The sequence below is a fragment of the Atractosteus spatula genome, chromosome 13 (assembly GCF_055471065.1).
Source record: "Atractosteus spatula isolate fAtrSpa1 chromosome 13, fAtrSpa1.hap1, whole genome shotgun sequence".
Lineage (NCBI taxonomy): Eukaryota > Metazoa > Chordata > Actinopteri > Semionotiformes > Lepisosteidae > Atractosteus > Atractosteus spatula.
Window position 1 is genome coordinate 20921340 of NC_142718.1, and position 25721 is coordinate 20947060.

The 25721-nt window shown below is 36.9% G+C and overlaps 2 protein-coding genes across 3 annotated transcripts; one reads left to right on the plus strand and one right to left on the minus strand.

The window, feature by feature from the left end:
- The first annotated feature begins 16 nt into the window (after nt 1-16).
- On the plus strand, nt 17-18021 carry LOC148821864 (intermediate filament protein ON3-like). 2 transcript variants are annotated; one of them, XM_088931208.1, is made up of 9 exons: nt 17-336; nt 6635-6843; nt 7773-7833; nt 8403-8498; nt 8707-8871; nt 9335-9460; nt 10482-10702; nt 11920-11960; nt 16482-18021. In XM_088931208.1, exons 1-9 carry the CDS (start codon nt 79-81, stop codon nt 16487-16489), a joined length of 1185 nt encoding a protein of 394 aa, XP_088787334.1. In that variant the 5' UTR covers nt 17-78; the 3' UTR covers nt 16490-18021. The 2 variants fall into 2 exon arrangements, with proteins under 2 accessions (XP_088787334.1, XP_088787333.1); XM_088931207.1 differs by having other exon boundaries at nt 16512-16697.
- A 5141-nt stretch (nt 18022-23162) lies between these two features.
- Nucleotides 23163-24107, minus strand: gpbar1 (G protein-coupled bile acid receptor 1). Its single transcript, XM_088931214.1, has one exon. It carries the CDS (start codon nt 24105-24107, stop codon nt 23163-23165), a length of 945 nt encoding a protein of 314 aa, XP_088787340.1.
- Between the last annotated feature and the right edge of the window lie 1614 nt (nt 24108-25721).

A 25721-nucleotide genomic window follows, 5' to 3' on the forward strand; every position in this document is an offset into this window, starting at 1 on the left:
GGTTGCCGTTTCTGTGAAATTATTGCTGCTCTATCCCTCAGCTTTTAAGTATTAGCCAAGCAGAAGGAGTAACACGAGATGGCTTACAGCCGTAGACCCTACAGTGCGAGGTCATTCAGTAGCCAGTCTTACACCCCTACAAGTAGAGCAAACGCGCCCCGGGCGAATTCACAGTTCTCACTCCGAGGTGGATATCCTGCGATTAATCGGTCGCCTTCAGCGCATGTGTTGAATTCCCCCAGCTCTGAGATAGATCCACAGATCCATCAGATTAAAAACAAGGAAAAGGATGATATCAAAGGGTTAAACGACAAATTCGCCGGTTTCATCGAGAAGGTCAGTATGCACTCAGTACAGATGTTGAATTCATTTGACTATCAGACAGTCTTTAGTCAAAGTTAATAATATAATTAATGGAACATTATCATAAAAACTGAAATTGTGGTGTTTGAATGTGTATTAATAATACCTTAATTTACTATATAGTTATTATATACCTATTGTAACAATTCTATCAAATTTAACAGAATATGACTACTTTATTGTTTTAATTAAAATATTGTATGTTCTTTCTGCATCTATAAGTTTTATTTCTCAGTTAATTGTACTACATACCCACCATTAATTATATACAGGTTGGGGGAGAGACTGTTTGGATTTCATTTTCTGGTAAAGGAGATATCTAGAAACTACCACTTAGGCCTATTTCTGTAATAACTGTTTGTATATGATATTAATTAAATTGAATGTGACTTTACTTTAACCTTTATCTGGATCAATAAGTAACCTGTAAGGGAGTAAAGTATGTGATAGAATAATACACCTGCCAGCCGCAAGCCACGCCTTTCAATCTTTCTGCAACTATGAGATTTACAGCGCCATCTTCTGGAGAAGTTAAAAACAATCTGTTTTCTGTGTCTTGATAATGCAAGGAGAAAGCCCAAATGCGTGTCTTTAAATATCCACGAGTCATAAACGCACCTCTCTCATTATTAATTATGTGCATTTCCATTTAATTTTAACACATAATCTTATATCAATAATTGTGGGCTGTTTTTATGTTTGCAATTATTGTGCAATTACAAATACACATCACTTAACTGAATAGCATACCTTTCTTTCTCTTAATAAGAACTTCAAATTTGTAAAAGACAAAAAATCAATTTACAATTCACCTGATGGTCTAAATAGAGTCCAATGAAATGCTAGGCTGCAAAAACAATGAGTCAAATATCCTTGCAAAGGACGTGTAACCTCTTGCTTTAGGCGTTGTGACCTGTAATTATGTGGACATACGTGTAAGGTATTAAGTTGTATTTTTACTTTGTGAGGTTGAGCAAGTTAAACTGTCCACACAATCATGACAGCTTTTTGTTTTGTAGAGGTTTTCATTTTCTTTCTGTGGAACGTGCCCTGATCTCTTCTCCCACGAATATGGAGTGCCAGAATATTTAAGGCCTACCCTTATAAATACATAAATACTTATGTATTTTTGTCAGAGTGCAAAGAATAAAAGAAAGTTTACCAATTTAAGGAACCCATTTGGCCCATCTAGCTCATTTAGAGCTCATTTAGGTTTTTAGAATCTAATCAATCCAAGGATCTCATTCAGCCATTTTAAGACAGATGTCAGGGTATCGACTTCAACAATAAGACTGTGTAGTTTGATGCAGATCCCCACAACTCTTTGTAAAAAGGCTTCTAAAAGAGTAATACTGAACACAGTATTTTAGTTTTTTATATATATGATTATTTAAATTCTCATAAGTTTTGTTTTTACACTTCATTAATGATGAAGTGTAATATATTTTGGAATATATTATATATTTTTATTAAAGTTTTTGGCACTACTGTGGAGTGCTAATTTGTTTCATAGCGCACATTTTCATACTCAGGAGTCCTTATTGTCTGTTTTAATCGGATGGTATATATACTCCCAAAGGTAGTCTGTTTACAAAACAGATTATTTGTTTTAATTCATTAATCATTTGTACAAACACATCATGCAGAACAAAATGCATCATGTGACACAAAATACAAAATGATTTTTGTCCTTAAAAGCAACAAAAAAGATAGTAAACTGATCTGTGGTGTGGTTACTTAGCTGTACTGTGCTTCCGAATACACTGTTGTACACCATTGTTTGGATTTGATATCATGGAGTTATTTTCTTTGTTTTGCATCTCTTTTTTTCCCTTCATATCCAAAGTAAAAAATAAATAGTGCTATCCAAATGAAATAAGGAAAAAAAACTTTTGCTCCAGTTCATCACAAAATACCTTTGAGGAAATAAAAACCTAATGATGTTGTAACCTTCAGTCTGTACAGGCTTGGCTGCTCATATCTTTATGGGGGGGCATTATACACATTTGTATAAACCTGAAGGACAGGATGAAATGAAAATAATTTGGTTGTGTGTTTGCAGATACACCTCTTAAGCATATTTGTATTTGATGAAACATTTCATCATCTCCCAATGGCTGGTATATTTACATTTGCTCTTAAAAATCCCATTACACAAATACACATTCCTGGTCTCTAAATACAAATTCTATACTTCTCAGTTCTCACTAGTCAGCTTTTTTAAATCTACATAATGGCTTTTTATGTACACTTTACGTCCCAAAAATAAAATACTTAAGTCCAATCTCGAAAAAATGTACTTAAGTACTGTAGCCAAGTACTGTAGTTCTACTTCATCACTTCACACCCATTCTAAATGATTTTAACAAATGGTGTAATGAGCATTCTTTGAAGTGAAATGAAAAGAAAGGAACGTTTCTGTAAAAATGCAACACCCCTCCAACCTAACCTGTAATTAATGGTCAGACTGTAGAAACCGTCCACTATTTGGGACTGGATTCATAGACACAAACCTAAGATGTGACAAATGCAGTGAGACCCTTTTTTAAAAAAATAATAGTGAATAATAATAGTCATAGTAAACAGAAAGGACGGCTACTTTTTACTTTCTAATACTCGAGTACCAATACAAGAAGATACTTTTGCTTATTTTTCGAAGTAACAGTACTGTTAATCAAGTAACATACTTTTTACACCCCCTCGCAACAAATATACTAATAACTATTTATGATCCTTTTTCAAGAAACTAAATTTAATAAAATGTTAATTTATTGCTTTTTGGTTGAGAGGGAACACTGGTGCATTTGGCTGCTGCTCCTCCCACCAGATTCAGTTTTCTTGGTAATATGTACTGTATATGTTTATTTTCTTCCTCATATTGCTGCCACTAAATCTTTTCACTCACTGCTAATTGGAGCTGCATTAAGTATTCATTTTCATATAAAACAATTCACCTTTCCCATTTAAAAAGAGCTTGAATCAATGTTTTAACTATATGTTCAGAAGGTTTTAAAAGCCCATAGGTTCCTAGCTCTGGTGCTGAGGGACCAGTTTGTCTTTATTGTAAGTTATTAATCACCATTAAATCGATCAGGGTTTTCTCTTTTGGGAAAACATTCAAATTAGCTTTCTGATCTTAAAGGGTTAAATTAAATTTTGAAATATATTACAACCCTATGCCATGCAGAAGGACAAAAAGCTCATAGTAGGTGTGTTTGATACAGGAAACATGTAACATTTCAGCTGTGGAGCCTTCTTCAGGGATTTGATACAGTGTCTTTTCCACCTGCCTTAGGGCAGTGTATTATAAATTAATCATGTTTCAGGAGCAGTTTATTTAAAACTATTGGTGTAGCAAGTTGATGAGCAGTTCTGTATGCTGAAACAGCTGTAAAAAATACACCAGAAGTGAGTATTTTCAAAACTCAGGACTCGATGCAGAAACAATTAAATCAACAATATTAAAAGCTAATCAAATTAATTAAAGCACAAATTACCACTGGTGATTCAGAGCCCAGCTGTTAAAACAACAGATAAAACTACTGTAAAACCCAAAGACCAGGACTGAGAATCACTGATATAGCCCATAAAGCACCGTGCCTCAGTATTATATCACATATCAGATATTTGTCATTGAACTGTGTCATGATTGTTCTTTGTCTTTTGAGCTAGCTATAAGGCACCATATGATTCATGCATTTCTCTTTTTTAGAATGATTACATTCTACCATGTAAATACTGTTGGAAATCACCCTAAAGGAGTGAGACATCTTCACTAGTTAAGCATAGGCTTCTACTATATTTGTTTTAACTCATTTAGTTTTACAATGAAGTTTTATCATTTTTGTTAGTAGGGTTATGTTATATGAGATCACAAAAGAATAATTCACAATAAAGGAGTCCACATATTCTCCCTCACTATGCAAAAGAGGCCCCATTTGAATACCCTGCATGATAGCAGTAAAGTGTTGAGGATATCTGTCTCTGGGATACTGGAACATTTGCACAAGGGCAATTTTTAAAAATATGATCCCTTCTGCTGGCTGAAAATTAAAGACCCATGCTTCTTTTGCTTCTTCTGCAAAATAATGACAGAGCCAAATGTATAGTCAAATCACTGACACAAAGGTTTTTTCTATTCAAAGCCAATTCTATTGTCTATGCAAATATATATTTTTTTCAAAATAGGCGCTTGGTTTCCATTTTTTTGGCAGAAAGACCTTTGGCATTAGATTATGAGTTTGCCGCCACAAAGGTTTGCTTAAATCTCTAAAAGAACAACCTGTTGCAGTTTGAACAACCTTTTGGACACTGCACTCCTACTTTTGTAAGCCCCTACTAGCTCTGTTGGTAGAACATGAGACTCATAATCTCAGGGTAGTGAGTTCGTGTCCCACGTCGGGCACAGGGTTCTCTAATAACCCATACTGGGCAGCAGCAGTATGGGGGGGCGGTGTTGGCAGTATGTGAGGAAGAAAGGCCTGGCAGTCTACTTCCGTATCTTGCCATGAAAAATCTATGGATAGTGACCATGGAACTGTCCATAGGGTTGCCATGAGTCGATACCAACTCAGCCACCACCATCACTCCTACTTTTAATCAGTTCAGAGACCACAGCAATGTCAGTGTAGGTGACATTGTGTAAAATGTGTCATGTGTCAGTGCGAAATTGTAATTAGCCATTAAAACTACGGTGCCACCTCAGAATTTTTCTGTTTTTCTCATTTCTGTTGGAAAAAGTAAAAACTCCAAGACCACGTATTAGCAATTTGTGGAATTTGGACTGAGTTTTGCATCATTATTGGTGGAACTACTCCAAAGAAATGACACCAGAAAAAATCGGGTTACTTGTGTGAGACAGAAATAAAGAGGAATACAGCTAAATTAAAAACAAATAGGTCTTTGAAGTCAAAAGATAATCAACACAATCTCAAACATTTGTGCTTATTTAATTTTTCACTATTTTTGCACAGTATTTTGAGTCTTCTATGCTTAGAGCTAAAACAAGAACTAAACTTGTAGCAGGGAACATGAATATACAACACAGCTCATTCAATGTAAGACTGTTACAGTAAACTGGTGTAAACCTTCTGGGTCACATGACTGATCTTTTGGCTCAGCGACTTTGTTTTCCTGTCTGTACACTGTCCAGGGTCAGAGAGCTGCTCAATATGCTCATGACAGTACAATATAAATAATTCTGTAAATAATTTGCGATAAATAGTTATGTTCCCAGGGTACTGTTACTATTTGTGTTTCACGCTTACTGGGACACTAATTTTTCCAACTGCTACAAAGGGTAACAGTGTAGTGAAGGAGAAATGAATTAAAGGCCTGCCTACTCAGGTCAAAGCCCCATACCTGTTCATTTGTCTTACTGGATATCTTACAAGAAAGCACATTTTTTCAAAATGGTTGTAAAATCACTTTAAACTAACATGCTTTGTAGATCAGTTAATTCAGAATTATGTTTCTCAGTTGTGAAAGTGCCTTGGGCATTGATGTCAAAGACTGGATGAGTATGTTGTAGGAAAGATGTTATTTAGATGCAAAACACTGATGTGGGATCTCAAGGCTTTATTCATGTTTTATTTGTTTTTCTAGAAGAAATTGGTTGGTATAGAATTTTTTACAATTACAGTAACAAGCAAATGCACACAATGTCTGTTACTTGAGCTATTTAGAAATGCAAAATGTACAGTAGCATATGGTTCGAAGAAATCACCTTAAGTGGTTTACTTGTAAAAAGCAAAAGGAGAAAGAGAGACTATAATAACGCTAATGCTAATGCGTAATGCTAAAATTGTCTGAATATCTTTCCATGCTGTAAAATATACAGCTGGTATTTCTAGCTTTCAAAGTATAATTAATGTATTAGTAGAGTTGTTATAAATGTGTTTAATTATCAGGTAATGCCAGACTCATTACAATGATTCGCAGATGTTCACAGGCACAGGTAAATAATCGCAACTGACGACTCTGTAAACTAAAATTCTGCTGAAAGAACCTTGGAAGACATAAAACAAATAAGAGATGCTAACTCATTTGAAAATCTTTTCAATATTTATAACTCCGAGTTTGCAAAGTTGTATATTTAATTCTGCTAACAGAAGAGTAAGGTTTGGGGACAAACGATGAAATGTATACAGAATACCTTTATGTACCTTATTCAAAGTTCTATGGAATTGCAGAAGTTATTTGAATACCAAGCAAATATTCGTCACTGTCTCTAAATCATAAAAAGTGAGTCATGGCTGATTGCTTCTTTCAGGTGCGTGATTTGGAGAAACAGAACAAAATCTTGGAAACTCGCCTTCATATTCTGCAAGAGAGGGACAACTACAAGTCTAATGCAGATCAGATTGCGGATGAATATAGAAACAACCTGAGAAACCAAATAAATGGACTGGCCCAGGATAGGAAGAAACTGGAGAGGGAGTTAGTACGCATTCAAGGACAAGTGGAGGACCACAAGAACAAGTGAGTTTTCACGTATAATACAGTGTCAAGTATAGTTCAGTGAATCTGTATAACAACAGATTATAATCTGTAAATTTAGCAGTGACAGCATTACAGGAATAGGTTTTTTATTTAATCTCTACTAACCCCATTGTTGGATTCTTAGAATTCAATTACAGATTATTTTGAATTATGTGGCATTTTAAATTAAATACCTGATTGTCAAATGAGCTCAGATGTAGAACCAGTTTGGCTGCAAACAGTGAAGGATTTATTGAAGCTCTTGGCAAATGGCCTGCTGCTTAATGGTATCTATGCGTCATTCAATAAAAAAAGAACATAGAGGGTCGTTCAGTAACTGCATGAAGGAAAATAGGACAGCAAAGAATGATGTTACAAAGGCGGTCATTAGTTATTAGTTTTGAAGGACATTATGAAGCATTACTTAACAACATTAGGTGATAAATGTACACTTTCATTTAAAAAAAAACAATCAAAAAGAGGATCCTGATGCTGGCCCTCTGTAAAAGCCAGGGTTTCATGAAGAAGCAGTCAGGACATTACAATATAAGATGACATCCCTACTGTGATAATTTAAGGAACAACTTTCCCTTATGGGAGTGTACCTTTGCTTTCAAAATAACTTACAACATAATACAACATAACTTGGAGCTGAAATATTGTCACTGTCCTACGATTCTTTATGTGTAAATTTAATTAGCCATCCGTTACTAACCGCTGCCAAAACGATCCATATATAGGAAGAAAGTAATGTTTAGGAAATTAAGGATTTATGGCCTATAATATGTTTTTGGAGTAATACAGCAATTCTGAATAGTCTAGAATTTCTCATCCTCTTTTAGGATACAAAAAAGCAAGAACCAGTGTAAAATGAAAACATTCTGAATGTGAGCTTGCTCTCTCAGCCTTCTGAACTCTTAACTTGACAGGTATGAAGATGAAATCAACAGGAGAACAGAACTAGAAAATGATTTTGTCATCACCAAGAAGGTGAGAAGATATCTGATATTCCACACTGAAAAGTAAAAAGAAGAACCATGTTTTAGCTGTTGAGCCTTCTTCTGGTATTGACACTTTCAAAGTGGAATTATCCTTTACTTAAAAAATGTATGACAACATACTATCTTCAGTTTTGTTCATACCAACATGTTTTATTTTATATCACATAAACTTCATTGAAATTGAATGATGTTTAAGGTTCAATCACGCTCAGTGTGACGTTATTTTGTAACATGTATAGTGTGACAAAACTGACACGGTAAGGTAAAACTTTAAAGAGTCAGTATTGTGTGAATATACTGTACCAAAAGCTGACATATTATTATAGTTATTATTGTAATAACATCTTGTAGATATCCTGCATTTCCTAACACTGGGACCCCCTCTTGTAAAAGACTTACTATAGTTTTAGGATGATGGATAGGTTAAAATGATACTGCTTGTCTTAGAGTCTTCAATATTAGCTGTGTGAACTTTTTCTCATTTCTACCTTTTTTTTTCCTAATGGATAACTGTGTTTAATGCACTATCTGAAAAACTGTGCACCTCATGTCTTTCAGGATGTAGATGATGCTTACCTCCAGAAAGTGGAACTGGAGTTAAATCTAGAAAGCCTGATGGATGAATTGGACTACCTGAAGAAGATGTATGATGAGGTGTGGCTACAGCCAGAGAAAAAGCAGCATGCAAATTCCTAATGGAAGACATGCACTGAAACTTAACACTGAACCTTAACAGCCTTTAATTTCAAAGTTAAAAAATTATTAAATTACACTTACCTTGTCTATGGGACATTTTTGACAGTATTCTCATCGTTTTGCTGCTTCAAGGTCTCTTATCTGATTTGTCTTTGTTCTTGTTCAGGACATACGGGAGCTTCGTTCTCAGATTAACAACACATCAGTTGTGCTGGAGATGGACAATAACCGGGGTCTGGACATGAACCATATAGTGCAAGAGGTTAGGGCCCAGTATGAGGAAATCGCTGCCCGTAGCAGGGAGGAGGCTGAGCAGTGGAACAAGAAAAAGGTCTGTAAGCATTTCTCTTCTTATGTATCAACTTCATATGACAAACTTGCATCTTATGTTTATTCATTTTGCAAAGACACTAGTAATTTGACTTTAGGAAGACATTTTTTTGATCGCTTACTCGCATTAGAAAAAACCTTAATTATAGTTTTATTATTAAACTCATTCATAATAGTATAGTACATCATACTTGTGCATTACAAACAATGTAACTTCTTATTATGTGCTGGACAAGGGATAGGATAAGTTTCTTCAGATTTTCCCATGTTTTGTATCATAGATAATTATGTTCCTGTACACGGCTTGCAGTACAAGGACATACCGTTGAATTACAGTACAGTTCTATTTCTTGATTATTGGTTTTAGAATTTAGAAGTTAATATAACCCATGCTGTTGAAATGAGCCATAGTGGCAAAATTATCATTTCATTCTCCTAAAAATGTCCACCTTTTCCACCCTCAGTTTAATGATATGACATCTGAGGCTGGGAAATATGAAAAGGAATTGCGAGATTTGAAAAAAGATATTGCCGATTTAATCCGACTCATTCAGAGACTGAACTCTGAAGCTGATGCCATGAAGAGGCAGGTGAGTCCCCACCATTGAGCTGTGCAGTCAAAGAAGTTCATGTCTTAATAGCACAGAACTCAAACCACGTGCTATAATTTTAAGGCTTCTTAAATCCACATTTTTGCCATGTGAGCCAACATGCTAGTGTTGTGATTTTTTGTTATACGCAAACTAGCAGACTGACAGATGTGTGTATGACAAAAATGGGAGATATTTCATCTGTGCACCTTAGTTCAGCAACTTCCAATATCTTTTGCCAAAAAGAGAAGAAAAAAGAAACACAACGTTTGGTTGTGGAGCCTTCTTCGGGTGTCACTTCGGGTGAAACGTTGTGTTTTTTTTCTTCTCTATACCTTTACTTCTTCCTTTGCAGCCTATGCACTTGAACTATTCCAATATTTTATATTACTGAGGTTCAAAAGTAATGAAGCTGTCTACATTAGCATACAAAAAGCCACAAAACATAATGTACTCACGATTTAACATCCTTACAAACAATAATAATAATACAGTGCCTGTAAAAAGACTTCTCACCCTTTCCCAAATAACACTTTTTGTGGCCTAACAGTTTCAAATGAAGATGCATTAAAATAGAATTCATTTCACCTTTATTCACACATTGTAACACATAACCTCAAAGTGAAAAACAAATGCTCAAACATTCTGAAAAGTAAATGCAAAATGAAAACCTATAAAAAATGGTTTGGATAAGTATACACATCCCAGAGTTAGTATTTAGTGGAAGCATCTCTTGCTTGAATTACAGCCAGTATTCTGTTTGGATAGGTCTGTACCAATGTAGCGCTCCTAGATGTTATGTCCATTCCTTCTCACAGAACTGTTCAAGCACAATGAAATTGCAAGGGAAGGAAACACCCTTTGGAAAGGGTATGTAGACTTTCTATAGGCATTGCAGTTGTAGTAATACAGGATGACCAATAGAATACATGGTGATACCAATAACTGCAGGATCTATGAAAAATAGTTTGATATGCAGTATCTAGTACTTCACTCTTTTTGCCTGCCTGCTCCCTGCCAGCGAGCCAGTTTGGAGAATGCCATTGCCGAAGCAGAAGAGCAAGGGCAGGGGGCCGTCGCTGATGCCAAAGAGCAAATTCGTGAGCTGGAGGAAGCTCTGAAGAAAGCGAAGCAGGACATGGCCCGACAGATTCGGGAATACCAGGATCTGATGAACCTTAAGCTGGCCATGGACATTGAGATCGCCACCTACAAGAAGCTCCTTGAAGGCGAGGAGATGAGGTAATTGAAGAACACATCTTGAAAGCACCAGGGTTTTTCTAAGTATGTTACAGAGCGCTTGGAAAGTGAAGTAAGATTAACTGCTTTCTCACTGAGCCCTTAATGTGGAGAAGAGCTTTCAAATAAAGTTTTGTTTGAAATTTACTATTCTGTTCATTTGATGGTAGTCAGCAATTAGTTTAAGTTCTAGGAGATTGGAAATTGGAATATAGTTTTGAGTATTGGACTCCATCATCACGACACTTGCTACAGTAAGTATCACTAAAGAATTTAATTGAGAACACCTAACTACAATGGGAAAAGTTTCCATTAACTCACAAAGGTGTTTAAAGACAGAAATGATCAAACTTGCATGCAGATGCCATGCTTTAGTCAAGCAGCCATGGTCATAACTAATATTAATTTGATTTTATAGAAAGGACAAATGAAAGGACAAAATGATAATTCAAAAAGGTTACATGACACACCAGATTTGGTAAAGATACTGCATAAGATTAGAAAAATATCTTGTCCTTCAACTATGGAGTAACATGAAGTTATGATGTCATTTTTTTAAAAAAAGCTCCCACAGTAGATTGTCTGCTTGTGTAATTTAAATGAATTATGCACTGTTTCTCTCACAATACAATTATTTTATATGCAGCTGACCAAGACCGTTTTTTATTGGTATTTGTTTTGCTTCAGTTTACTATGGAAGAAGCCTGAAATTTATTAAACATTTATACACTGAAAACTCTTATTCCACACTAAATTTTGCAATATCTCCAGAAATATGGTACTAATGTCTTTTGAAAGGGCTACCACTTGGTCAGTTTCTCATAAATAAAGACCTATGCTTTTTTTTTGGGATGTTTTGGGAATCATCACTTCCCTATTATAATAATGTCAGTAAGCCACAATGTTATTGAATTCTTGCTGTAATAGAGGAACTGTGAATGTGTGTCACCTGAAATATATTTAATTAGCAAAATATTAAAGTAATCCCATGAGTGTCACATTTTTTAAATGCTACAAAATTAGCCAAACTGTGCAAATAAAAAGGGATGCAAAACCACCCAAAGTAGTTAAGCAGAATAAGTCATTTAAAATTAAAGATATCGTATATCATAGAAATTGACAGTTGAAAAGACAATTGAAAAGACTTTTCTATAGGAACCGCTAAAGATATGTTGATAGTTATAGGTTTGTCTTAATTATTTGTTGTCTTCTCTCTATAGAATGAAAGGTGATCCTCAGCAAAATGGTATTAATCAGTTGGGTAAGAACATCTCTTTTAACGGTTATTTTCAAGGAATGTTGTAGTAATGAAACCAGCATCGTCTCTTTGCGAGAACTATTACAATTGCAGTTACAGTGCTGATGCAGATGTATAATGTTCAAATTAACAATTAATTAATTAAATTAACAATATGACAAAATATACTCATCAAATAAATAATACATTCATGGTACACAAGTCAATTAAAATGTGTATACATATACAGAAACACATCCGCAACACAGGATTTTTTAATGTAATCTAAATGTGCAGTCGAAATATTGCATTATTATGATATTCTAAGACACTGTCACAATTAACTCCACAAGGCTGCCGTTGAATTCTGATTAGTTGTGACCAGTTGGTACAGTTGAAAGACAAGGAGTACACGTTCAGTTTTACAGGCAGACACATTAGGGCATTCATGGTCCATCTGTCCTACAACGTTAAACTGAAACAAGCTCTACAAGCTGACTATAAGCACCCAAGATCGAAACAAACCTCTGACGGAATGAAAACTAAGGAATGAAGTGTCACAGAATGAAACAGACCTTAGGGCAAGATGGACATGGATTTAGCAGGAAAAGGATGGGCATACCTGTAGTTTAAATACAAATAGTTTAATTAATACATTAAGAAAAAATAAGGAGGAAGAGACAGCATCATGGTTCAGTGGTTAGCATTGCTGCCTCAATGTGCTGTGGCCCTGGGTTCAGCTTTTGAGGTGCGGCCGGTGTGAAGTTTGTATGTTCTCCTCGTGTTAATGTGGGTTTCTTCCGGGCCCACTGATTTTCTCCCACAGTCCAGAGACATACGAGTAGGTTCATTGGCTTTTGAGAATAATTAGCCCTGATGTGTGTGTTTGTGTCTGTGAAGGACAAAATCCTATGTTAAAGGAGTATTAGCATACAGGAACTACAGGTCAGAAGCATTTAATGTAAACAACTCAGCGGGACGATGGTGTTTTCTAAAAATGTGCTTAAGGAAATAATAAATGCTATTCTTAGGTCATGAAAAGATGCAAGTAATTATGCTCTATGCATATGTATGTATTCAAATACAGTCTGAAAACACCTTAGAAACGCGAACCTAGAATCAAGATAAACATGAGCCAGAGCAAAGTGACAAGGTTACATTTTTTCTATTTTTAGCTTTCGTTTTCAAGTATAGATCACACAATAATTAGGGCATATAGGAACGTAACCTCAAATACAATGTAGCTGATTGAACTCAAATGCCATATTTCTTTGCAAATAAGCGCATTAACCATTAATTATTTTATTGCACAATGTTGAAGTGAAGGTCATATACGTCTTTTTGTACTGGTTTAAGGAAATTCAATCAAGTTAGACTTTGACTTAATTTTGTGTCAGTGAAGCTGGTTACCTTTTAGCAGTCAGGCATGTCTGAGACATGTCTCATCCTTCTAATGAACAATGTGTTACAATGTGCAAAGGGATACAGTTCACAGGCTCAGTGAGGGAGATCTTGGAGCTTAGACTCCTCTGTCTCTGAAGGTGCTCCACCATGATATGGGCACAGTGAGCCCTAGTAGGGCCATCTTGGAAACTAAGACTGTTACACATGGTTGACATTGCTGTGACAGATGTGAAAGTCTGTTGTGTTGGTCATGGTGACTCCTTCCTAGATTGTGTGACTACCTCATACTTAGCTGAAGCATATAAAATGGTTCCTGGGTGAACAGTGGCAAACACTACAACTATCAGAGAACTAATATGTGGCCACTGTTATACTCTCCAGTGCTGTTGCTATACATACAGATGCAGCCATTCAAAACAAGCAGGCGATACTGCATTATTTTGCGGTGCGCTTGACGCAGCCTACCGCGAGTTACCGTAAATTCTTGTATAGTACCTCATAATACCACGTGGTACCGCAAGTAAAATAATAGTATCTGGAATTTCCGCAAGGTGGAGCTAATAAAGCTCAACCTCTCATGTTTGAGCTGTCGCCATCAAAGTCTTTAACGGAGATATTACTAATAGTATTAATAATGAATGACCTTGGACAAGCTGTAAACTCAAAGTATTGCCCTGGTCCACATTCTTTTTTTCATTGACTGTCTTTGTAAAAGTAACACCACAGCATTTCGCAATCACGCATTTGTTTCCAATCATGCAAAGTACAGTAATTTTTGAGAATCTCCGATTCACCATGCCTTTCACATGCTCATATAAGAGATTGATTTAGGAACATAAACATATTACTGTATGCAAACTGTACTGTATACAGTATGTATATGTATATTTAATGTCTTTACTGTGCCCGTTTAAGTATTGAATATTTATATGGAATTTTACCACTGAAGGGAAATCGTAGTAGCTGAGCATAAAAAGAATAGGAGCATACTGTAACGCGTGTGAAGGCCATAAACGATATTAATTTTGGAACATAAACATACAGTATATGGCTGGTCTTGGTACTTTAAAGAAAAAATACACACCAGTATTCCATTTCTCCCTAAACATTTTAAGCATCGAAGTCTTTAACTAACGTGATACCGGAGTCAACAAGCATACTTTTAGAATTTGATTAAAAGGAAATATAATATGGAATCGCGTATCTAAAGAAATTAATAACGATATAATTATATTCATGTACCGCAACACAAGAATAGTACACGCTGTACATTGTCTGTTGATAATGTTTCTGTAGGGCTTTTTCAACACTCCTCATGTGACCTTGCCAGTGGTCACATGGCACATCACATGACTCCCTGACATGTGACTCCCACATCCTGACTCCCACATCACACGTTGGGTGTTCAAATCCAGCCGGAGCCATGACTTTATTTTTTTAACAAACATTTCTTTGAAAAAATAAAATACGGTTAGTGTTAGGGTTACTGTCAAACTAAATTAACAATTGATTTAAGGACGATCTGTCAAAGTGCAATGACATACAATATTGTTATTGTTGTTATTGTTGTTTTTATCCTGTAAAGTGTTTTGAGAAGCCACCTTTAAAGGCGCTATATAAAAGCGTTGATTCTTATGGAATGCACTTGTTAAAAAAAAAGTAATGGCTCCGGCTGGATTTAAACACCCAACGTGTGATGTGGGAGTTGGGAAGCTAACCCACAGCACCACTGGCAAGGTCACATGAGGAGTGTTGAAAAAGCCCTACAGAAACATTATCAACAGACAATGTACAGCGTGTACTATTCTTGTGTTGCGGTACATGAATATAATTATATCATTATTAATTTCTTTAGAGACGCGATTCCATATTATATTCCCTTTTAATCTAATTCTAAAAGTATGCTTGTTGACTCCGGTATCACATTAGTTAAAGACTTCGATGCTTAAAATGTTTAGGGAGAAATGGAATACTGGTGTGTATTTTTTCTTTAAAGTACCGAGACCAGCCATATACTGTATGTTTATGTTCCAAAATTAATATCGTTTATGGCCTTCACACGCGTTACAGTATGCTCCTATTCTTTTAATGCTCAGCTACTAAGATTTCCCTTCAGTGGTAAAATTCCATATAAATATTCAATACTTAAACGGGCACAGTAAAGACATTTAAATCTTTCTACGACCGACCAACGCACCACGAGTGCCACTTTCGGTCAACCAATCACGTACCGCGGTATTTTGCGTCATCTCGCGTCACAATGCGCGATGACGTAGCCAATTACCCCCGGTACGTGCCTGTGCCGCGCACTTTGAATGGCTGCATCTGTACCATTTTATTCTTGTCTAGCAATATCCACTGTCCATAAGCAGCAAAATATAAGGTCATCTGGCCAGTAGCTGAGCAACGAACAGGTGATATCTCACTGCTTGGGCATAATGCAACACATTTACCTTTATGGTTAAAGAATATAGCCGCACCGGTGAATTCATTGCTGTCCTGTTGGTCTAGTCAGACAATACAAAGACAGGGATGTATAGGCTATTTGACAAAGTCATGGCTTTTTGTCCTTATAAAAATAAAATTCACAGAATTAAAAACAATACTGATTATAGTTTTTATCTTCTCTGCAATTTGTGAATATTAATGGGTAAAGGCAGACATTTTTACATAATGCACCTTGCATGTGGCAAGAGTATGCAACAGATGGGGAATGCAAATTTTTGTAATTAGGATCACTATACAAATGCTAAACTTTGCTTAACAAAGTATCACCTATTATTAGATACTGAATTAGTAGTGCAGGAAAAAAACATTCTTTTGCTTGGCGTGTTATAACATCTTGTGTCATATACATCAAAACACATTTTGTATGTATATAAAGCTTGCTGGATTTAACTGTAAAATGCAGTATTCCTGCCATTTGTATGTGTTTTAGTGCACCAAAACTGGACAGTAAAATATAATTGTTAAAAGATTTTTGCATTTCTAGACTGCAATAGTATGTTAAGCACAAAGGAATCTGCTGAAAGTAACTGAATAAGAAAAGCTGCTGCTCACCCATGTGGAACAGAGGACTGTCAGTAATGTAGTATTGTAGTAAAGTAACCCTGCTAAAATAATGTTTCATCTTTTGCTTAGATTTCTAAATACCCTGCCTTGCTTATGCAGACGGTCTGCAGCAACAGAGACCTGTGGACCTCCCCCAGCCTGCCCCTCCTCCCCTCTCTCACAGCTTTCCCAGGAAACCTGTTCTCATCAAAATGACTGAGACGAAGGATGACTGGATGACCTCTGGGAAGCCACAAGACTAGCCATTCCCGAAGTGACTGTCTCCGGTTCTCAGTGTCTCTCACTGTGAGGATGAAGTCTGACTCATTTTCTCATTTCTGGGATTTATATGCAAACTTTCTCCCTTAATTTCATTTCTTTTTCTCTGTCAATCATAGACATGGGCATAGATTGCCAATTATCCAAATTTTCCAAGTGGTGTTCAATCTTGATGGTAAGATTCCAAGGACTACACTATACAGTTCCTAAAACAATTAGAAATTAATCTAAGAGCTGCCTAATTATTGTTGTTAAACATGTCAATGTTTGACATTGAATGTCAAATTTCAATCTTGCATTTAACTTTCTTATGTATAAATAGTCCATTGTAGCAGCCTCCCTGGCTCATTCCTTGCAGGTGTGGAAGATTTTGTCAACCTTGACCTTAGTTTTAATGCCAAATGCTAAAAAAAAAGTTTATATTCTTTGTCTTGTCTCATTAATTCTAATTTAACTGAACTAGTGAAATTATAATAGATATACAGTACCAGTCATATTTCTACTAGAATGAAGGCATCTACTGTGATGTTCTACATATAATAATAATTGCTTCCACTTATATAGCGCTTTTCTGGACACTCCACTCAAAGCGCTTTTACAGGTAATGGGGACTCCCCTCAACCACCACCAATGTACAGCATCCACCTGGATGATGCTACAGCAGCCATAGTGTGCCAGAACACTAAGCTATTAGTGGGGAGGAGAAGCCAATACTTAGACAGAGATTATTAGGAGGCCATGATTGATAAGGGCCAATGGGAAATTTTGGCCAGGACACCCCTACTCTTCACAAGAAACGCCCTGGGATTTTTAATGACCACAAAGAGTCAGGACCTCGGTTTTACATCTCATCCGAAGGACGGCACCTGTTTACAGTATGGTGTCCCCGTCACTATACTGGGGCATTAGGACCCACATAGACTGCAGGGGGAGCACCCCCTGCTGGCCCCACTAATACCACTTCCAGCAGCAACCTTAGTTTTACCCAGGAGGTCTCCCATCCAGGTACTGACCAGGCTCACACCTGCTTAGTTTCAGTGGGCTACCTATTGTGAGTTGCAGGGTGATATGGCTGCATATAACATTCTAGCTTATAGTTGATACCTTTTCTACTAGAATGGTACTTTCTTGTCTTTATGTTATGGTTATTTTTTGGTTTTTTTCTCGGGAGCTGTTTCAAGTCTATTAAGTTGGAGATTTTTTCACCTGGTGGTAGTTTTTAAATCAAATGAAATACTCGACTATTGAATCGCATTGCAGTAACAATAATTGCAGGAGAATGCTTAACATTATGAGTAAAACATTGTTATTGTAAAAAAATGAATAAATGATTAAATTTGTGCATTTACAATATTTACTGTGAAAGTGACTTGTACATTATAACAAGTTAATGCCGATTGAGAATTTATGAATCATTTTAAATTGGAAGATCTAGAATGTGAAAAAAAGAATAGTTGATGTAGAATCTAAATACCAGCTATGAACGTAAGATAAATAATATTAAATCATATTTCCTTGTTTATGGGTTGAGGGAGCAGTCATAAATTCTTATTATATGGCAAATGACTGGGTGTTAGGTAAGAATGCTTTGAATGTCAAAGAAATTAATGGAAACTCCTTTTTGTATACTTTTGCATACTTTATTATACAATTATTTGAAATTGAGTTCTGTGTTTTTTATTATTTCTGTGCTCACATGATTTGAAAGAATGAAGTCCAGCAGGATCTCTCCTCTGTAACCTACCAGTCAGACCCCTTCATATTGTAACACATACAGCCACCATTGCAGGTTGTTCAAGCTGGCTCCCTTTGGCTCAGTTGGCTGAGTCCGTGTTGAGTGACGCTGGAGGTCCAGGTTTGAGTCCCAATTGGTGGGGGGGCTGACCTGAGGTGGCAACGGCGAGGGCACATACCCAATGTGAACCCGAGAGTGCTACATTGGTGTTAGAGTGGGATGGGATAGCCTTTCGCCGAGGACGGCGAATTAAGCGGGGGAGACTGTAAAGCATACAGCCACCATTGCAGGTTGTTCGAGCCGGCTTACTAGCTGGTGACGTCACTGCCCTTCCCTGTGAATAGCAGGGACTGCAGCCGTCAGGCTGACGGGAGATTTTCCTTTGGCTCAATTGGCTGGGTCCCTGTTGAGTGATGCCGGAGGCCTGGGTTCGAGTCCCCAGCATTGGGGGGCTGAGTTTTGTTCATTGTTTTGTTTGTTGGACTCCCAGCAGCACGCTCACAGTTTTGCAGTTCTTGCGATTCACTGGCACAGTCAGCTAGAACATGGCGTAGACTCAAACCAGTGTCGCCCAGGCCATGACGCCCAGATGGCCTTGATCCACTTGGGATACTTATCTTAATAAAGTGACTGGGGTGTTTAGTTTGATAAGTCTGAGATTCATGTATGCAGCATATAACGTAAATAGCCACTCTCCTCCTACTACCTTTAACCTAAACAAGTGCCAAACTCTGATGTGTACAGCCAACAATAGGAGTATAGATATTGCTCATTAATCTTTCAAGAACTGTAGAGGAAATAAGATGTTTTGAAGACTCTGAGAAAGTTTATTCCTGATTCCATCTGTATTTTTTCATGTAGTTCAAGTTATCTTCCCACAGTTTCTAAATGAATAAGTATTCTGGATTGTCTTAACAAAGTTTTAAAGCTCTGAGCTATCTTTCCTAAATGCACATATTGCCAATATATACTGGCAGCTAACACAAAGCTATTTTTATCTGATACATTGATTTAAAAAAAAGGTTGTTTATAGCAATTTCTATTGAGTTTGAATGCTGAGCGAAACGCAAATTTTTATTTTTAAGTATAATTGCATCTCATATCTTCTCACAAACTTACCAATGAGTATTGTTTGACTCATGGCTGATATGGCTTGAAAGGGTACTACAAATTAAGATAAAAAAATAAATGAATGGAATAGGAGATAGTAGTAAGTAGTAAGAAGATGCCAGTAACATCAATTGTGGATTTATGGTGCTTCTACACTTAGGTGTAAGGTTGGGTATTGATGCCTGTTGTTTCCCCAGGTAATATAAAAATTAAATAGCTTTAATGTTGCGTTGATATTAAACAAGTTTTTTTTTCTGTAATATGTCTTCTGTCTTGATATTGTGCAGGGGTCTTCATGTTTCCACACTCATACAGTATATCTTCCTATCTTGACCTGCCTTTTAAAGGTCAGCCTTTAAATGGTGTCAATGAATTTTCCATTGGTCTGACTCCTAAAATATACCCTCAGGACAAAAATCTAAACTAAATTATGCTTTTAGAGAGTTCAAATATTCCAAAATCTATGTATTCTGAAAAACAAATGAAGGAAAAAGTTGCTTATATAATTATATAATAGAGACAGCCATTCTGATATAAGCATTTATAAATATAGTGAATCTGCTTTGGAGCATTAACCATGAAAGATTTTGTGATTACTTCCTTTTTTAAGTTGGGTTTTACAGTTATTTTGTCAAACACCTTGGCTAGGCCAAGCATAAAACTATCCAATGTCTTAACATTTAAAATTACATTATAAAATAATCTTCATGAGTAGCACCGAAGTTTCAAATGGATGTTCACTTTTAGTTAAATGGTGTAATGATAGTTATCATGAGTATTGAGAGAACATTAGTTTATGCTTCACATAATTACACAAAATACCTAGTTCAGGTGGGTAGCTGCGTCAGCATGTGTAGGCTGCAAAGGAACAAGTAATAGGTTTATTCCATGCTGAAAAGAGAAGAAAGAAAACACAAGATTTTGGCCGTGGAGCCTTCTTCAGGTGTGGGAAAGACAGGGCAGGAAGCAAAGGTAATGTAGCATAGGAGAACAAAAGCTGGGAGAGAGGAGGAGTGAGAGGCGGGAGCAGGGGACAGACAGAGTGGCCAATCAGGAAGTGTGAAGTCAGGATAGGTGAAGAGGTGTGAAATGAAACCTCCAATGAATAGACAGAACTTAGAAGAAAATTAGTCTGTCATTGAGAGAAGGGGAAAGGTGTGATCCTAGGTACAGAATAATTTTAGTTTCTGTAGTCTTTTTGATGTGGGAGTAAGGAAACTATCTTTGAGAACACAGACAGAGAGATCAGTGTGATCATGGCCGTCAGAGGTGAAATGAGAAACAATGGGCTTGGAGAAATCTATAATCTTCACAGCCCTAACATGTTCTCTGAAGCGGTCTCCAAGTCTCCTTCCTGTTTCTCCAGTGTAGATGGCTGGGCATTTACTGCAAGAAATACAGTAAATAAGGTTGCTGGAGGTACATGATGTCATCTGAGTGATCTGGAATTGTCCTGAGGGGCCTTGAATGAATGTGGTGTTAGATGTGTACTTGCGATACAGCGAGCTCTGTTGCAAGGGAAAGTGCCTGGTGTGGATGGTTGCTGAGGGCAGTCAAGGGAGCTGTGAACAAGAAGACAACGCAGATTAGGTGGTCGGCGATATGAGATGATGGGGCGGTCAGAAAAGAGGGCCCCAATGGAGGGATCATCCTTTAGGATGGAAAAGTTGTCATTAATAGTCCTGGGGATACAAAATACTTATATTCATTCATCGTCTCAAGTTTTTTGTGTGAAATCATGAAAAATAATACTTCTACTTAAAGGTGAATTGATAATACGCTTTCAAAATGACTTTATGAAGGACTGAACTTTAATAAAGATCATAAAATATGACATCATTATAAGAAACTCAATAATTTATAGTAACTGTCTGAAAATTGTATGTCTCAGGAGCTGCCAACATACACTTCAATGACACCTGATAAAGAAATAAACACTAAATTGATTTTTATCATAAAAGGAAGCCTACAGATCTTTCATTAACTTATTAAATTAAATTCTTTTTCTTCATATTTTTTCGGCTCAGTTGTCATTCACTCCATTAATTTAAAATCACAGGCATGCATAATACATTATAGTAACTTGTACACATTCAAAAACCAATTGTCTAAGCATATATTATTGAATAAATGAAATCATCAAAAAGCCATCATAAAACCTTTGGGGATGCAATTATAAACACCAATCCTAGAAATACTATACTATACAATACTGTAGCGTTTACAGGTTCTTCTCAGAACAAAGGACCAGTGGAGACGGGATTAACAAACCAAGCAATAGCTTTATTCCTTAACAACCACACCAAAACCAAACACAGGATATACACACACATGAGGAGACTGACAGAACAGGTACACATCTTTAGGGTGGTAATTACTTAAGAACAAGCTATACACTTTTAAGGCTACACAGGACACTAGAACTACTATGACATTATTTACACAGGTAGGGTCAGCCACTGGTCATCGTGCTGACCCTCAGACTCTCCCCGGCTACAACACCCAGCCTGCCCAGCGGTACTATGAGCGCCTAGGGGCGCTTCCTCCTCACGACTGGGCGAGGGCGTTACAATACTATATATTTATAGACACCAATTCTGTTAGGGTTTTTTTATTACACTCTAACATAGGTCCTTCAAATTTCTTTTATTGTTCCTTATACATTGAACTTGATGTGCTTGAGATTATAAAGAAGAGCACATCATTTAGCCCTCCTAGCTCACTTCCTGGCAAATAGATGAGTGAACCAAGGATCTCATCCAGTTTTGTGATAGAAGCCAGGGTATCTGCTTTGACAACATGTTTAGACAGCTTGTTCAAGACTCACATAACCCTTTAAAACAATACCTCCTCTTCTGTATTAAAATTGTCCTCATAAATACTTCTAACAAAAACTCCATTACCATTATTTCACCTCAGTCTCACAATATTCAGCATTTCAATCTCTGTGACATGCTTTAAATATAATACCTCATTTACAAATACAATAAATATTTTTAAAAAGATCAATTATATCAAACCAAACACAGGTACTTTGTTAATTAACGTATCAAAGCTCCCCGATCACACTGTTATTTCTGTTTTTCCCTTGGGAGAACGACAAGCTAGTGACACAAGACTTTTAAAGACAAACACTGCTGGAGAGGTGTTAAGTGCAATTTGGTTCTGAACACAACCACTCCATTTTCAGCCCATTCTTTGTAGCAAAGGTTACGGTCGCCTTGAAGTCATGACAGTTTTATATGAACCTGTCATCATACAGTAGTTGTGTAAATTGTGTAAATTCATATTGAAAGGACAATGGAAGAATTAGTTTGTGTTGCTAGAAAGTAAACTAACAATTCTGATATGTTTGTCATATGTTTGATATGATATGTTTTAATTTCATATAAATGTGCAGAATGAATAGAAGGAGGGTGTTTCCTGTACAAATTGATGCCATACAGTACCATCATACTATTCAACTTGTACAAGTCATTGGGGTTCTGCATTACAAAAGACTTGCTCAAGCTGTAGATACAGGCTATAAATGAATGAAATTTCTGCCTTTGCCATGACTCCACCTACGCCATATATTTGAAATGTAGTGTTGTACATATGTAGCAGATGTGGTAAACTCAGGGCTAAAGGGAAGAATCCTTACTGACTTATCTCTTTTGCCATCTGTCCCTAAGCCTTTCAAAGACCTTTCTGATAGGCTCAGTATACTGCCGATTTCCCAGTCCCAGAATGACAGGTATGATAGCTGTGCTGCCTATGCCAGTGCATGACAGAATAATGTGCGTCGTGGAGTCTGCTACCTTTACTTGGCCTTGTGAAAGGGAAAAAAGAGAAACATGCACATAAATGATGTAGGGAACCCAGCAGATCAGAAATGTCAGAGACACAGTTGCTACACACTTAGCATAGCGCATATTCATCCTGTGTTCTTTATCTGAAGCCTGGTCACGATCAACAGCTCTGTGCAGCTTGCAGATGTCTCTCATTTTCTCCCTGGCAATCCAAAGTACTCTCACAGTCATGAAGATAATGGAGAATATTGCAGGGATCAAGAGTCCATACACCTCCAGGTAGATGAATTCATGAGGAAAAATATTTCTGTAGGAGCAATCTTCTATCTCCTGGCTGCTGTTTAAGGCGGCCCTGTTGTTCCACCCAAAAGCTGGCAAGGAAGCATACAGCAATGGTGGAACCCAGACAGCCAGCAGAGCCAAGAGAAAGAAACGGTGGGCCCAGAAGCTGCTGTATTGCAGTGGGTTGACTATGCAGAGGTAACGTTCGTAATGCACCATCACCAGGTTGAAGAGAAAAGACAAAAATAGAAAGTTGGGGAAGGTATGTAGCAGAAGACAGGTGTGGAAATCCATATGCCTCTCCAGGCTCATCCTGGGGATGAATGGCAAAGCGATGCCAGTGCACACATCAGCGACCAGTAAGCTTAGAAAAAAATAATTGGGAGTGTTATGCAGGTTCCTGTTACAGATGATACCGATGATGATGAGGAGATTGGCTAGGATGATGACTGTGGAGAGAGGGTTGGTGATGCTGCGGATAAGAGAAAGTTCCCAGCTAGTTGTATCATTGTGTCTCATGTTTGGCCTTTCAGCTCAGCATCTTCAATCTGAAAGCCAGACACTCTTCTCTGTCTCTCATCTAGGCTCATGAATCTTCAAAAACCCAAGGCTGAAAGGAAGCATTGCTGTGGAAAAGAAAAAAAGATCTATATAAATCACATTGTCAAAATATCGTTTTGCAAACAAACCTCCATAGTTGACAGTTCTAAGTATTCCAGAAAAGTGCTAGTTTAGGATTCTGAAAAGTCAGCAATATGAATTTCTAACATTTATATCTATATTGCTTATAAATCTTTGTCTGAAGAAGAATGGTATGAAAGACAAGAATGAAAGGAAATAATGAACCTTGTCCTTAGATTCTTGTTTAATTTGAAAATGATTAATCATCATGAAATCGTCATGAAAGCATCTCACACAACACAAACATGACAGCTGCAATAACAACAATAGGGACTGAGGACCTGCAGTAGAATCGTAGTAACAGGACATTGTTTTACTACTTGCTTTGTGAAAATATATTCAGATTTATTATAATGCATTTCCAAGCCACAATGGAAAATGAAAATGATTTTAAGGTACCACCATAAATGAAATATTAAAACAATTTTAATTTAGGTGAATAAACAGAGTGTGCTGATGTGCCTAAATGGATACTAAAAATTCTTACCATACATATAGAGTATTCTGTAACCTTTATATCACAACTACGTGTGAATTCTAAAACAGCAAATCTGTTTTCAGACAGGTACGTATGATTACATTGCAGCTGAGCAGCGAAGATGGCCTTAAATATGTTAGCCACCTCAATAGACCCGTATTGAAATCTTCCGACATTTTCTCTCACTGCCACTGTGCAGGTTCTCTTTTGCACGGGGTATCTTGGATGGGGTCAGTTGCATTGTACTACTGTCTCAATGTGGAACTTCCAGCAGAAAATGATTCAGTAAGTTCTCCGGGCTGATGACACAAAGCTAAACAAGATGTCGGCCACTAAACTATCCATCCACAACCCCTGGATTATTACAGACAGCCACTTCATCCCATGCATTACAAAATTTGCAACCATCTTACTTGTAGTAACTAACACAATGACAAGATCATCATCAGCTTGAAGGCGATAATCAAGAAGTGTCTCTCCATCTATGAGGGAAGATAACTGTATAAAATGGCCTCGGACTTGGATCCAAACTTCAGATTAGCAGAGTACAGTATAACAACATTAAGAAGATCAATGCTGCAGCTGAGCTTAAAGAATTGGCCTCAACGTTCACCAGGAAAATGTAGAAAGTATCACCCATATAACCTCCAGCTTAGAACCATTAGACATGTTATCTGCTTTAAAGAATCCATAAAGTTCTTCAAAGCTCTCAGAAAGGAATGATGTCCAAAGAAATACTGAAAAAATAGCCAGAGCTACCACTTCAATGTGACACTGAGCAGACTAGAAGCTGAGTATCTCCACATGCCTGTATCCCCTGCCACTGATTAGGCCCGATGCTGCTTTCTCTCTGACTCTCTGTTAAACTCTAATGTTTAAAATTGCAAATGCAAAAATAGTCTTCAGATGAATCACATGCGTTCATGAAGATAAAATAAATACAAAAATAAGTTGTGTAGGTTTTTAATCCCCAT